The sequence below is a fragment of the Bidens hawaiensis genome, unplaced genomic scaffold (assembly GCF_021521415.1).
Source record: "Bidens hawaiensis isolate Kalapana, Puna unplaced genomic scaffold, B.hawaiensis_p1.1 tig00020329_1, whole genome shotgun sequence".
Lineage (NCBI taxonomy): Eukaryota > Viridiplantae > Streptophyta > Magnoliopsida > Asterales > Asteraceae > Bidens > Bidens hawaiensis.
Genome location: NW_027493092.1, coordinates 16,090 through 30,547, shown reverse-complemented (window position 1 = coordinate 30,547; position 14,458 = coordinate 16,090). Strand labels below are relative to the sequence as shown.

Genomic DNA, 14,458 nt, shown 5'->3' with positions numbered 1-14,458 from the left:
AACATTCACAAAATTGAATGAGTTAACATGTTATTTTTTATATTGTCATTATGACAAAGTCGAGAAGCCATTTGAAACTTTTCAAAATCTTTTGCATGGTGTATCTCAGAAAAACATAGTTCTTGAAGAACATTCACTGCTACAATTTAATGCCCTACTTTCCTTTGATGTGTGGTAAATTGATAAATATATCAATAAAGGTAACGTCGCCTCTTTTGTATTTAGGCTGGGTGGTTAGAACTACTATCGTATGATAAGTCTTATTTCCGAAATTGGTTCATAACTAAAATTCTTTCAGTTATACATATATGACACCGAGAATAAATTTTTCAATAGAAAGAAGCATTATTGGGTACGTTTTTGTTCGGGCAGTTTTTTTTATTAAGTTCATTTAAAAAATCATTTTGTGATATAAATAAAATCAATTTGTGTACACATTGTATAGATACAAGCATAAATGTAATACAAATTTTTTCATATACACTATGTAATTATTTTTTACTTATAATTTTATAATTTGAATTATCCCGTATGTGACACGGGATTAAAACTAGTATATATAATAATAAAGGAAAATTGGAAATAAATAATCTCACTTTTTGTGTATTGGCCGATAATAATTCCACCTATAAAAATCACTAGCAACGGTCCCACCTTTTAACTATTTTTGTCTCACTGGTCCTCCGTTAAAAAATACTTAACGTCGTTATGTTTTTCCCCTAGTTTTAAACCAATGTTTTGGGGCTTTTGATCGGAAGAAGGATATGATTCGACTGACGTAAACTTATCTCGAAACGATGATTCAAATGACTTGATTTTTGTTAATTGAAAATTCAAGCACACGAATTGAAACATGGTTTCATCGTTTGGATCACCATTTCGAGATAAGTTTTACATCGGTCGACTCGTATCCTTCTTCTGATCAAAAGCCCTAAAACATCGATTTGAAACTAGGAAAAAACTTAACGACGTTAAGTATTTTTAACGAAGGACCATTGTGACAAAAAATAGTTGAAAGGTGGGACCATTGGTAGTGATTTTTAAAGGAGAGATTATTATCGGCCAATACATAAAAGATGAGATTATTTATTTCCAATTTTCCAATAACAAATTAACAAATTAATTATTTAAAACCTAACGATTTTCTTATTTATTAGTATCATATTATTTATAAAACCCCATTAAATCTAATAAAAAAATATTGTATCATGTGAATCAGGCTAAAATAAAGAAATATTTGTTTAATTTGGGAAGGTGATTCTGATTAAGGATGCCGGTACCGGTACCGAAATTGGTACCGATTTGGTACTGTCGGTATCGAGTTTTGAGTTTCGGGATCGGTACGGTACCGATACCGGTATTTCACGAATTTTTACCTTCAATACAGGTATTGTCCCGGTATCCTACAGTTACCGAACCGAATATATCGATACCAGTACCGGTACAAAACATGTGATTTTTGAGATCGGTATTTTCGGTACGGTACCGAGCTTACCCCTCCGATTCAAAGAAAAAGAGAGAGAAGTAAAAATTAAAAAGTCCAAGGGCAATCCCGTCATTTAATTAATAAAATATAAATACCCACCAGTTCGCTTTCCAAAAAAACTTGGTTCTCTCTCACGCATTTCATCAAACACCTTGGCTGCGTTTCATTTCATCACCGCCGTTACTTCACCGGAACAGTATTCTCCGGCCGTTAACTCTTCAAACAGTTTCCGTTAACACTCCGTCAAAAAGAATCAACTACTCAGCACATGTCTTACAACACGGAAATTGGTTAACCGGTTAACCAATTGGTTATTATTAAAGAACGTAAGAATAATAATAATATGGGGAAGTTAGGGTTAGGCATAGCGGTAGGGTTTGCGGCGGCGAGTTGTGCGGTTGCGGCGGCGATGGTGACTAAAAGAGTAAGAAGCAGGAGACGGTGGTGGAAGGTTGTTACGGCGGTTGGTGAGTTTGAAGAAGCGGCGGCGACTCCGGTCGGACGGCTACGGCAGGTCGTTGATGCGATGGCGGTCGAGATGCACGCCGGTTTAGCCTCTGAAGGCGGTAGTAAGCTCAAGATGTTACTTACATTTGTCGACAATCTCCCTGACGGGTTCGTATATTATATTATATTATATTATATGAATTATTATGAATTAAGTTTCTGTTGCTAATTTGATTGTTTTTTTTTTTAAATATTTTTGTTGTTATTTGTTAGTATTTTGGACTCTAATGTGGTTAATTTCAACTTCTTGTGCTAATGTGTGAATTGTGATTATTGTGTGTGTTAAAATATCTAAAATCTGATGTTAAAAGGCTGTTTGCATAAATATGTGTATTGACTTAGAGGTGCAAACCGGTCGGTTGAGTTTGGTTAACAAAAGTCAATACCGGTTTATGATCAGTTTCGGTTGGGGTTGAAACTGGTTTCTTGACTGGTTTATGATCGGGTTTGGTTCAGGTTATGATCGGTTTTTGGCCAGTTTCTGACTGGTTTCGGTTCGAAACCAGTTTCGGTAGAGGTTCGATTTTCGGGTAATTGACTTGGTTTAGGGCTAGTTAAGGTAGTATTTGGTGACCTGTTATTATGATTTATGTTACATTATGCCTTCTAGAAGCTTGTTTGAACTTTGGGGGTTAAAGTTTGAACCGGTCTTTTTGAAATTTATGCTTTGAATCAATCTTTTTGAAACTTTTTGTTAACCAACTCTTTAAAGAAGTGTTGTCTAGTAATTTAATGTAAAGAACTAATTAGTTGTTTAGTAGTCCTTTATGTTGTGTATGAATTGATACTGGTTTACAACAAGGCTGACTATTGATGAACTTTAATTAAGGTTGGTGAATTTGTGACATCAATCATAAGATCCTTACCTTTTTATAATTGTATTGACCAAACAGAATTAAATGGACACATACTATTTTGAAACATCATAATGAATGCTGTATTTCAAGACATTTTGTCATGTTGTTGCTGTTTAACTCAGTTTGAACTAAATGCTTTTTATCATCATAATGGTTATTGTTATTGATGTTAATGGTATATTTTTGTTTTTTTAGGAGTGAAAACGGAATATATTACGCCTTACATGTTGGAGGCACCAATTTTAGGATTCTAAGAATCCAGCTTGGCGGTCAAAGGTCAATTCTTGGTCATGATGTTGAGAGGAAGCCTATTCCACAGCTTTTAATGACCAGCACGAGCGAGGTGTTCACGCGCTTACACTTTACCCAACATGATTTTATTAGGATTATGTGAATTAATGTGATGCTTTTTTAGTTACAGGAATTTTTCGATTTTATTGCTTTGTCTTTAAAGGAGTTTATTGAACAAAAGGGGAACAATTTACAGCTTTCACAAGTTAGAGGAAAGGATCTTGGATTTACATTCTCATTTCCTGTGAAACAGACATCTGTTTCATCAGGCACTTTAATCAAGTGGACTAAAGGTTTTGCCATTGAAGATATGGTTAGTTAAACAACATACTAGGATTATAACTGATTTGAGACTTGAAATGTGAAGTTTGTAACTCTATTTTCATGTATCTAACACCACGTGATTATTATTTCAGGTTGAGAAAGATGTTGTTGAATGTCTGCAAAAGGCATTGTCCAGAAGAGGTCTAGATATGAATGTTGCTGCACTCGTAAGAACTTCACTACCCTTTTCTTGTTTTCCTGACCATGTATTTTACCTTTACTTTTTAAGATCAAAACATTTAATTCATTGGCAAACAGGTGAATGATAGTGTGGGAACGTTGGCAGTTGGCCATTTTCTTGATAAAGACACAGTTGCTGCAGTTGTAATCGGGACCGGCACTAATGCGTGTTATTTAGAGCGGGCCGATGCGGTTATCAAATGTCAAGGCCTTCTCACGACTTCAGGAGGCATGGTATCCTTGGTCTTTGAGTCTTTTTACTATTAACTAATAAAAGAATAATAAATGTTTTGGCTCGCTTATTAACTTAACTTCAATCAGGTTATCAACATGGAATGGGGTAACTTTTGGTCCTCACATTTGCCTAGAACATCATATGACATTGATCTTGATGCTGAGAGCCAAAACCCAAATGATCAGGTTAGTTAGTAATTACCTGATTCATCTTTATTAATTATGTGACTGATAAGAGGGCATTGTTGCAGGGCTTTGAGAAGATGATATCGGGAATGTATTTAGGTGACATTGTAAGAAGAGTGATTTACAGGCTGTCTTTAGAATCTGATATCTTTGGACCGTTGTCTTCTAAGCTGTCCACACGGTTTGAGTTGAGGTATGACTTTACCATTATACCCTTTTATTAAATGCATTGAGAATGATTCTTTAATTGAGTCAAAAAGTCGACACTGAAATTTGAAATTATGATGAAGGTGAAAACAAGCATGATGTCAGTTTACTATATTTAGGAAGCATGTAAAGTCAAAGAGAAACTTATGTGGGCTCAAGTTAATTATTAGACAACCGTTTTTTTTGCAAGTAATAGTGCTTAAAGAGTGGGTTTTACATTGTTATTATTAGTGCTTTTCAATAAATATGTATTAGAGGTAGGGCTGTTCAAAAAGCTCACAGCTCGAAAAAAGCTTGTTTGTAAGCTGAGCCCGAGTCAGGGTTGGCTAACTTCAAATTTTAACATATATAAAAAAACAAAAATAATACGTATAATATGCCTCTCGATCTTTAAACAATATGAAAAAATAATAATCCATTTAATGTTATAAGTTCTTTAGTTTATAAATTTTGTATTATGTGTATGTTAAAAAAATATTTACACACATATATCAATCTATGTATAAATATTATATTAAAACATAGCGAGCTGGCTCGAGCATTTTACGAGCCAGCTCGTTTAAGTTCGAGCTGAAGCCCATGCCCAGCCTGGCTCGGCTTGGCTTGTTTACAGCCCTAGTTGGAGGTTATTTACGTCTAAATTTATGTGATGATAGAAACCTTTCAGGATTATAAAAAAGCATTATATAAGTTAAAGAACTGTTACTTTTTTTCAATTAAACTTTTGGATTATATATAACATACAACAGTCTGGTGAATTAAAATGTTGTCATTTCCTATATTATTGTCTAGCTGGGGTCTAGTACTCATTTGTACCTTTATTCATTCTTCATTAGATTGCTACTTATAAGGTTGTCTTTCATGTAAAAGAACCGACCTTTTATCTTATATAGTGGTGGTCCTGTTAATATTCTAATCATGTATGGGCTAAAGCCGCCTACTTTTCATTTTTTTTTCTCTTTTCAAAGTGGCAGTCGTCTTTCAATTATAAAAACATCTTTCCCATTACGCCCTTTTGATATTGATTTAAATTACTACATTAACATAGGTCGAATGTGAAGAACCTTAAAATAATATATGTTTCTTGATGTCACACAGTACACCACTAATGGCAGCCATGCATGAAGATGACTCACCCGATTTGAGTGAAGTTGCCAAGATTTTAGAAGAAACTTTGGGTGTAAGATTTTCTTGCACAACTTTTATTTAAAGATTTAGATTATTATTGTAACAGTATTGTGTTTTTAATCAATGTTTAACGCATTAGTTAACAAGGCACGGACCCAACATGAAATTAGTAAACATTTTAGTAGGCCTGTGAACGAACTGAACGTTTAGTGAACCGTTCTGCGAAAGTTTACTTATGTTCGTTTATTTAATAAACGAATGAACATGAACAAAAGTTGTTCCTTTATTTCCGTGAACATTTGTTTACATTCATTCATTTAAACTCGTTTATGTTCGTTCGTTTACATTTATTTAAGTTCGTTTGTTTACGCTTGTTAACGTATTCATTTAAATTTTAGGTCCATTGGTTTTAACTCAGTTATGTTTGTTCATCTATGTTCATTTATGTTCACCCATTTGCATTCATGAACCGCTTGTTTATACTGTTAATGAACGAACATAAACGAAAACAAACACGAACATGAAAACCCTGTTTGGTTGGTTGTCTGGTTAAGTTAAGCGAACAAACACGAATTTTTTGTGTTCGTTCGGTTCATTTACAAACCTACTGGTTAGATGTAGGTTGGGTTCAGTCAGTTATAAATTTTTTTATGTTTGGTTATATATCTTTCTGTAAAAGGTGTCTTTTTTATAAACAGATATGCGATGTCCCGTTAAAAGTCAGAAAACTCGTAGTCAAAGTATGTGATGTGGTGACGAAACGTGCTGCCAGGCTGGCGGCTGCAGGCATTGTCGGGATCTTGAAAAAGATTGGTCGAGACGGGACAGGTGGCATTTCAAGTGGAAGAATCAAAGGTTATAAAATTGGTAAAATGAGAAGAACAGTTTTAGCGGTTGAAGGCGGTTTATACACAAGCTACACTATTTTCAGAGAATATTTAAATGAAGCTGTAGCTGTAATATTAGGTGAAGAGATAACGCCGTTTGTGATATTGAAAACGATGGAAGATGGGTCCGGGATCGGGACGGCTATGTTGGCAGCATCGAATTCAGCTCGAAGTGTGGATACTGTACAGGTTCTATGAACGTATATATTGATATATGGCTATGATATATATGAATATATATGAAAGTATACATATATAGTGCCTGTAAATTGTAAATGTTTCCATTTTTATATGATCAATATGATGTATAGAAGGGAAGGTTGTAAATAGGTCATATAGTAGTAGATTAAGGTTGTGGCAGTTCTTTGTAGGATCAGAATGTGTTCATTGTTTCTTAGGGTAAAATAGTAGCAATTTGAATTAGAATTTGTGTTTTTGGTTTATTGAATTATGTTAAAACTTAAAAAAGCTTCTGCAGTTTTTAAGGTTATTTATGCAAGCAAGCCATTGGGTCTTCTTTAACCGATAATTCTTGCATTTTTGATGGGGCTAAACAGTAAGGAGCCTTGCCCACGGGCATCACGCCGGGCACAAGATCGATTCAAAATTCAATCGGACGAACGGGTGCAAGACCGGTGACATCGTCGGGAAAGACATCGAGGAAATCACGAACAATAGAAATATCTTGGATTTTCCTTTCCTTTTTGTCTTTTGTCGCCAAAAGAGCTAGGAGCGGAGCATACTTTTTGCGTAAGTATTTTTTCGATTGAGAGTACGACATGAGATTAAGCCTTCTCGAAGTAGCTTTTCCGAATACCTTAAGGATTTTACCGTTGACAAGCGGAATGCGAATGAATTTATCGAAGCAAACAACTTCAGCATGGTGCAAAGATAACCAATCCATGCCTACTATGACATCGAAACTTCCCATTTGCATTGGGATGAGATCGATGGAGAATTTATGGTTAGCAAGAACGAGAGTACAATCGCGGACGACGGAATTTATGGTGATGGATTTCCCATTGGCGACTTCAACAGAAAACGATCGGGAAAACTTGGTTCGAGACACGGGAATTTTCAACTCAAATTTCAAAGAAATGAAACTTCTATCGGCACCCGTATCAAATAAAATGGAAGCTAAATGTTGTTTCACTAAAAACATACCGTTCACAACATCGTTTGCCGCTTGAGCTTGATTAACATTCATCATGAGAGCTCGTCCTTAATTTCCTTGGTTGACTTGAGGTGCTTACGGTGGTGGAGGAGGTGGTGCTTGTATGGCTTGGATGGGTTGGATGAGTGGTGCATTGAGTTGGGAAAGTTGAGGTTGGTAGGTTTGAACTTGGTAAGCTTGAGTTTGGTAGTAAGGTGCGGTCATGGTTTGGTTAGTAAGGATGAGGCGAGGACAATTGTTGTGGAAATGGTTAGGGTCACCGCAATTGTAGCAAGCTCGGGGTTGTTGAGGTTGGTTTGGTGGGTAGGGTGCATATCGGTGTTGAGTATTTTGGGGAAAAGTTCTTGGTTGGTTTGGTTGGTTAGGTTGGGTTCGTTGTGCGGATCGGCATGTGGTGTTGAGATGACCAAGTCGGTTACAAATGGTACAATGGCGACAAGGCATGTTTGGTGGGTGATGGAGTTGGAAAATGTTGCATAGTGGGGCGGTACCGGTATAGGGTTTTCGGGTTTAGGGTGGAATTTGGGTTTGTTGTTGAGGTTGGGGTTGGGTAATGGCATAGTTTCGGTAGTTGGTTTTGGGTTTCTTGTTGTTGTTGTTATTGTTGTGACGGGAAGAGTTGGAGTAGTTAATGGCTTGTGGTGCGGGTTCAACCTTGGCTTGTGGTGCGGGCTCGGGTTTGGCTTTTTCGTTTGGTTTCTTGAGGGTTAGGGTACCCGCTTTCACATGATTCTCCGATAGCGCACCGTCTAGAGTAATGGCATCCTCAAGATTCACGGGTTTGCTACTCATGACTGAGTCCCGAATTTGCATAGGTAAACCCCCAACGTATTTGTCAAGCTCACGCTCAGCCAGGGTAACCAAATTAGGGACGAGAATGCTCAACTCATGGAAACGGAGTGAGTAAGCGGCGTTATCACCACTATCTTGCTTGAGGTTCCAAAATTCCTCCTCAAGCTTTTGAAGTTCGTGTTTGGGACAAAACTTCTTCATCATGAGTGCCTTGAGGTCGGACCATGGAAGAGCCATAGCCGTTTCCGACCCTTGGAGATGCATGACACTACCCCACCATGTTAGAGCGGTCTTTCTAAACATGCTTGAAACGAAATTTGTCTTTTTTGCTTCGGGGCACTCGCTATATCTAAACACATTCTCCGTAGACTCGAACCATTGCAACAAGGTAGTCGCACAGTTCGTACCATAGAATTCGGTTAGGTTGGCACTAGTAAATTGCTTATATGGGTAGGATACGGGTTTGGGTTCAACGGGTGCAACAACGGGTGGAGGAGGTTGGGTAGCTTGGATTTGAGTTACAAGTTCGGGAATCACAGCGGCCATTTGCTTGACGATAAAAGCAGCCATACGTCGGTTGGTGTTCTTGCGCGGTCTTAGTGGAGGCATGCTAAAAGATTATAAAGAAATGGAATAAGTTTTAGGTAAAAAGAAATGGAAATGAGAGTGTATAAAATAAGAATAAGGTGAAGTTAAATTTTCTTTTTGATTGTGAATCCTAGAGTTAGTGAAGAGTAGATGTTAGTGTTAGATAAAATATAAATCTTTGTATATAAACAACAAACCAGAAACAATCGTAAATGATTTTGAGATTTGAGGGGTTAAAGTTTAAAAATTTGGGTTTATAGAGTCGGAAAATCGTACATGAACCACCATGATTTAATATTCCAACTCAAAAAAAAATTTTTTATAAAACACAACGTTTGAGTCTAAACATGTGCACGAATCACCGCAACTTTTTCATGTTTTCGACTCAAATAACGATAATAACACCATAAATCGGGATACAACGTCATGTCAAAGCACTAGTCCACGAATCACCGTAGTTCTATTGTTTTGACACCGAAAAATTAGGATGGCGACCGGAACGCTCGCATTCGACTACTTAAAGTATTAACATGTATAACACGGTTTGTGGCCTAGAAAACGAGCACTATAATCCCACCATTCCTGGTAAGTAAATCACCTTCGATTCTTGGAATCTTTTTGTCAAATGGCCTTTTTATAATGTCTCGCTTCCTATGAGGGCTACGAACCCGATATAAATGCAACCTTTAAGGGATTATAAACAATGGGATCCAAGTTAATCTTGTAATCCATAAAACACAATGAAAATCTACTTTTTGCGTTTTAAGGTAAAGATACCTTAGAAATACTATGAAAGTGTGTGTATGTGAACATTTGGGATATTGGTGAATTTTAAACAAGTTTATAAATAATATGCGATATGAACAATCAAAATAGAGTAAACATGTATGAGCACACGTATAGGACCCTAAGCATAACAATACTAGGTCGTTATGTCTAACCACCTATCCTATTGTCAGGGCTCTAATACCAATCTGTCACATCCCGACCAAAGGCGGCGGAACATGCCGAGGTGTAACAATTGTCCATAAGCACATGACACTAATTAAAGTGACAGTATTTAATAAACTCATTTCATTTCACAACATCGAAAATGTCACATAACAATTATCCATAAAATAACCACAAACAAGATATCATCAAATATGGAAAATTTGATATTGTTCATTTTTACTAATATCCTAAGGTCTTTGACGTCGTTTTCTTCACAATCATAAATCAACCAAGATGCAAACCTGCAACATTTCATAAAATAAAGTTTGTCAACACAAAGGTTGGTGAGCAATTCATAAGTTTAATCATATTAGTATATAATAAAGATAGCCACAAAACTTGCATATGAAACGATAAATAAAAGTGGTAATTTGGATAAACAGATATAATGCAAAACACATTAGCGACACCTAGCTATAAGGGAATGCCAAATAGTCTAGGATTTTATAGTTATCGTTAATTGCATTACGTTAACGACACCTTGCTATAAGGGGATGCCAAATAGTCTAGGATTTTATAGTTCCACCAACCAAAAGCGATAAACACATAGGCATATAAGCATAGAACACCAAATCGAGCAATTATTTAGGTAAAGTATACAACTACGTTTGTGGTTTAAGATTCAAATATAAAGCATTTTGTTGAATAAGTATGAAATGTCACCCCCAAAATAAAAGATGGAAAATGGGGTATGAAGTACTCACCTTCAAGTAGTAAATTTGAAAGATGATAATTTGGAGATTTGTCGGAACGACGAGTTTAACGCACAATGCCTAAAAAGAAAAGAAGTCTTGAATTTAGAAAGGTTGTCTTGAAGGTCTTTAAACAAAATAAATGTTGAGAAATGTAAATAATTAAAGTTCAAGGTTTTAAAATGTAACTATTTAAGAATTTATAATAATAACCCTTTAAAAATGTAAGTTTGCTCGAAACCGGGTTAAAGTATCTAACCTTTATATTTACTCAACCTATGTTAAGTAATAAGGTGGATAAAATGCAAGAATGCAAATCCCTTTGGAATAAAGATACTAAAACGGTTTTTTTATCGAGTGTTCGGGTTGTCGGTTCGGGTCTTGATAATTGGTCAAACCCAAAGTCAACTTTCCAAAATATTGAATGTTATGAGATAACTCAATAAAATTTAATAAGACTTAACCAAGTATGTAGTTCCATTGTTTTAAAACTAACAACGCACGTTAAGCGAGTGTTCGGTTTTGTCGGTTCAAACTTTGTTATGAGATCAAGTTGGATCCAACATTTCCAAGTACTTAAGAAAATATTTAAAAATCAATTTGTAACTATTTTTAAAGAAATATACAAGTCTTGATGGCTAAAAAAACACATTTGTGTGTCTTAAGCGAGTAAGAATCGGTTTGGTTCGGTTTCCATCTCACAACAAGTTCATAGATGGTTTCCACATGTCCAAACACTAAAGAACTTGTATAATAATGTACAAATAAAAAATACTAAAAGTTAACAATAAAGTCTTTAAACAAAAGTTTGGTTTTCGGTTCGGATCGTGTTTCGGGTTAATACCGAGGTAAGATTCTACAAACTCATAACCATAGAATTTGTAAAAATGATTTTAGAAACTTAGATCTAACAATAAGTATGTTTAAACAATTATTTAACAAAACTAGTAACAAAGTTCGGTTTACGGTTTAGAGCTATTTACGGTTAAACCGAAGCATAGACTCTTAAAAACCAATAACCATGGAACTTGTAAACATGACCAACAAACTAAAATAAGCAAGATTAATATGTATGAACAAGTTATATAGATGTATATATATCAAGTACACGAAGTCCTCCATGAAGCCTTGCCTTATGAGGTCCGAAACCTCACCGACCGGAATCGGAGAAGTAACTACCAAAGGTAAACAAGGGGTGTATATTATATATATGTTGCACAACCATAAACAAGTATTAATAAGGCTACATAAACTAATTAAGATGAAAGACTAAAAACCTTCAATAACACTTAAGAAGATAATCTTGAATGTTTGATGTTTGAGAGAGTTTTTTTTTTTTGGTGTTGTAGCAAGGGGAAATGAAGAGGAAAGGTGGTGTATATATAGGGTAATGTTGGTGGTCAAATATGGGTGTGAGACACAAGAGTTTTCATGCAAAATGGATCAAGACAAAAACACAAAAAAAACCAAACAAAAATAAATTATAAATAATAAATAATAAAAATAAAAATAGGATGTTTTCAAGACCCAACAAGTGTGAAAAAATATTGTAACATAAATCCATCATTTTGATTATAACATAAGCTTCGGTTTACATAATAAACAAATACAAAAACGAATACAAACAAGACCTGAAATTGACGAATGTCACACTTATTTTTATCTATGTTTCAATTTTGGTCTTGTTTAATATAGAGTTGAGCATAATAATGTACAAATTGTCTAAGTATAGACGAACAAGCCGTTAATTTTTTTTAACATGAGTTTTTTTATTGGAAAATTGGATTTTAATAATCTCAACTTTCTGTTATTGGCCGATATCGTCTCTTTGATATCAATTTATTTAGTATTTGAATTGGAATAATATTTGGAGATAAAGATACAAATAAATATCATCAGAATATAGAAGGCGTTACAACGTGTACAATACATACAATACGTCAGTCGGTTTACGAAACAGGAGACACCAAAACCCGTATCGGAGCGAACGAAGTAAAATAAAATCGAAGGAGATGAAGAAAGCCGGAGCCGACAAGAAGAAGGCCCGGCGATCTCCTGATACTCCTCCTTCTACTAGTAATAACAAGGTATTATTATTATTATTATTATTATTTGCCTAGGGTTTCATATAATTGTGATTGATTGAAATTAATTCATTAATCATAACAATTAGGTTTTAGTTTATAACAATTGCTAGCTTACTATGCTGCACTGAGGTTTTCATCCATCACTTGGACCGGATCACTCAACTTTACACAATTAAAATCTTGCATGTAATATGAAATTGTTATCTGTTTACCGTCAAAGAGTGCATTATATATGTTTATGTTTATGTTGGGGATGGAAGCTAAGCAGTTAATGCGGAAAAATATCGGATATCGGTTAAGGACCGATGATATCTGAGATATGTTTATCGCAGTGAGATATCGGTGGGATATCGGCAATTTTAAATAATGCAAAATTCATATGTATAGTAATTTAACACTAATAATTCAGTATATTCTCCTACCATTAACAAATTAACCTTTTGCAATTTGCAAAACACTACAATTGTAGCAAGTAAGAATTGATTAGGACTTAAAACACTAACATTGAACACTAAAAGTTGATAATTAAGACTTCAAGCACTGATATCTGGAATATCGGTGATATATCGGTCAAATATTAGTCCAATATCGGTAAATATCATTGATATTATCGGTACCAATATTCTGAACTGATATTCTGACTTATGTATCGCCAATGGACCGATAACTGTTATATCGGTAATATATCGGCGATATCGACTGCATAGGATGGAAGTGAATGCAAGTTATGCCTCAAGTGTTTGTAATTTTGGTAATTGTTACAGTTTGTTCTATTGATACATACATTTGGTGTTTCCTACTGTGTTTAGTTGGTTAGCATTTGGAGAGCCCTAAATAAGTCAAAGTTTTGTTGGATTTATTGATTGTAGCTAATAGGTTTACGGAGGACAAAGGTATTCGGCCTATATCAGGACTTTTCACTAGCAGAAGTGAGATCTTGTAGCTGCATTGGTCTTTCGATTTCACAATTTCATATTGCCATGTCATACCATAATTCTTTGTTTATTGTCGATGCATGTCTAATTTGGAGGATGCTGTGTCAATGTAATGCTTATCATTATGTTATCACTTATCAGAGTCTGCTATCGGTCTCCTTGTCATTGATAATGTTTGTCTGTTTGTACTATTTTGATTTGTAGAAGTCTGTCGTCAATAATGGGATCTTATCAACAACCATATTACAGAATGCTTTCTCACAAGCACTATAAGGTGCAGGTTTTATTTGAAATGGAGTCTCTGATATTGCACTTGTATTTACACTTTAGACTTTACCTTGTTCACGTTGTCATTTAATTCATCATGCTTTGAAGGGTATTGCATTATAAAATTATTATTATATTGGCAATCTTGATTTATCAATAGTGTTCATAAGTTTGGTAGAGATGGAAATCAGTTTACTGTGGGCACATGTCTAGAGTTCTAACTGAAAGTGGAAAGGCTGCTACCCATGATTATGTTGATCATGAGCATGATGAAACTACAGATTACAAAGATCTGCACAATGATAATATATAGGAGATAATAGATGTAAACAGGATTACAATTATATTTTGAAAAAAGGCATATTATGTATTTGATTTTTATGGTTGAGTGAATTGAGAAAGTACTATTTTGATCTTAATTTAATAGGTAAAATGACCAATTTGTCCTCATGTGCAACGCGTATAACCTAACTTAACGAGAAAAACTAACGGGGTTATGGCCAAAGGACAAGCATTGTTTGATTTGTAAACGTAAAGGTTAAAGTAGATCACTTTTAAAGGTAATATACACTGAATGAAATTGGGTACAAACTATAAAGGACAATATCTGTAATTCTGTTTTTTTTTTTTATAAATACAAAAT

At 34.9% G+C, this 14,458-nt stretch overlaps 1 protein-coding gene across 1 annotated transcript; it reads left to right on the top strand.

The window, feature by feature from the left end:
• The first annotated feature begins 1,754 nt into the window (after positions 1-1,754).
• Positions 1,755-6,722, top strand: LOC143560400 (hexokinase-3-like). The gene is made up of 9 exons (XM_077048709.1): positions 1,755-2,101; positions 3,046-3,193; positions 3,272-3,454; positions 3,558-3,632; positions 3,724-3,879; positions 3,967-4,065; positions 4,131-4,258; positions 5,371-5,452; positions 6,099-6,722. Exons 1-9 carry the CDS (start codon positions 1,830-1,832, stop codon positions 6,483-6,485), a joined length of 1,530 nt encoding a protein of 509 aa, XP_076904824.1. The 5' UTR covers positions 1,755-1,829; the 3' UTR covers positions 6,486-6,722.
• Positions 6,723-14,458: the final 7,736 nt, after the last annotated feature.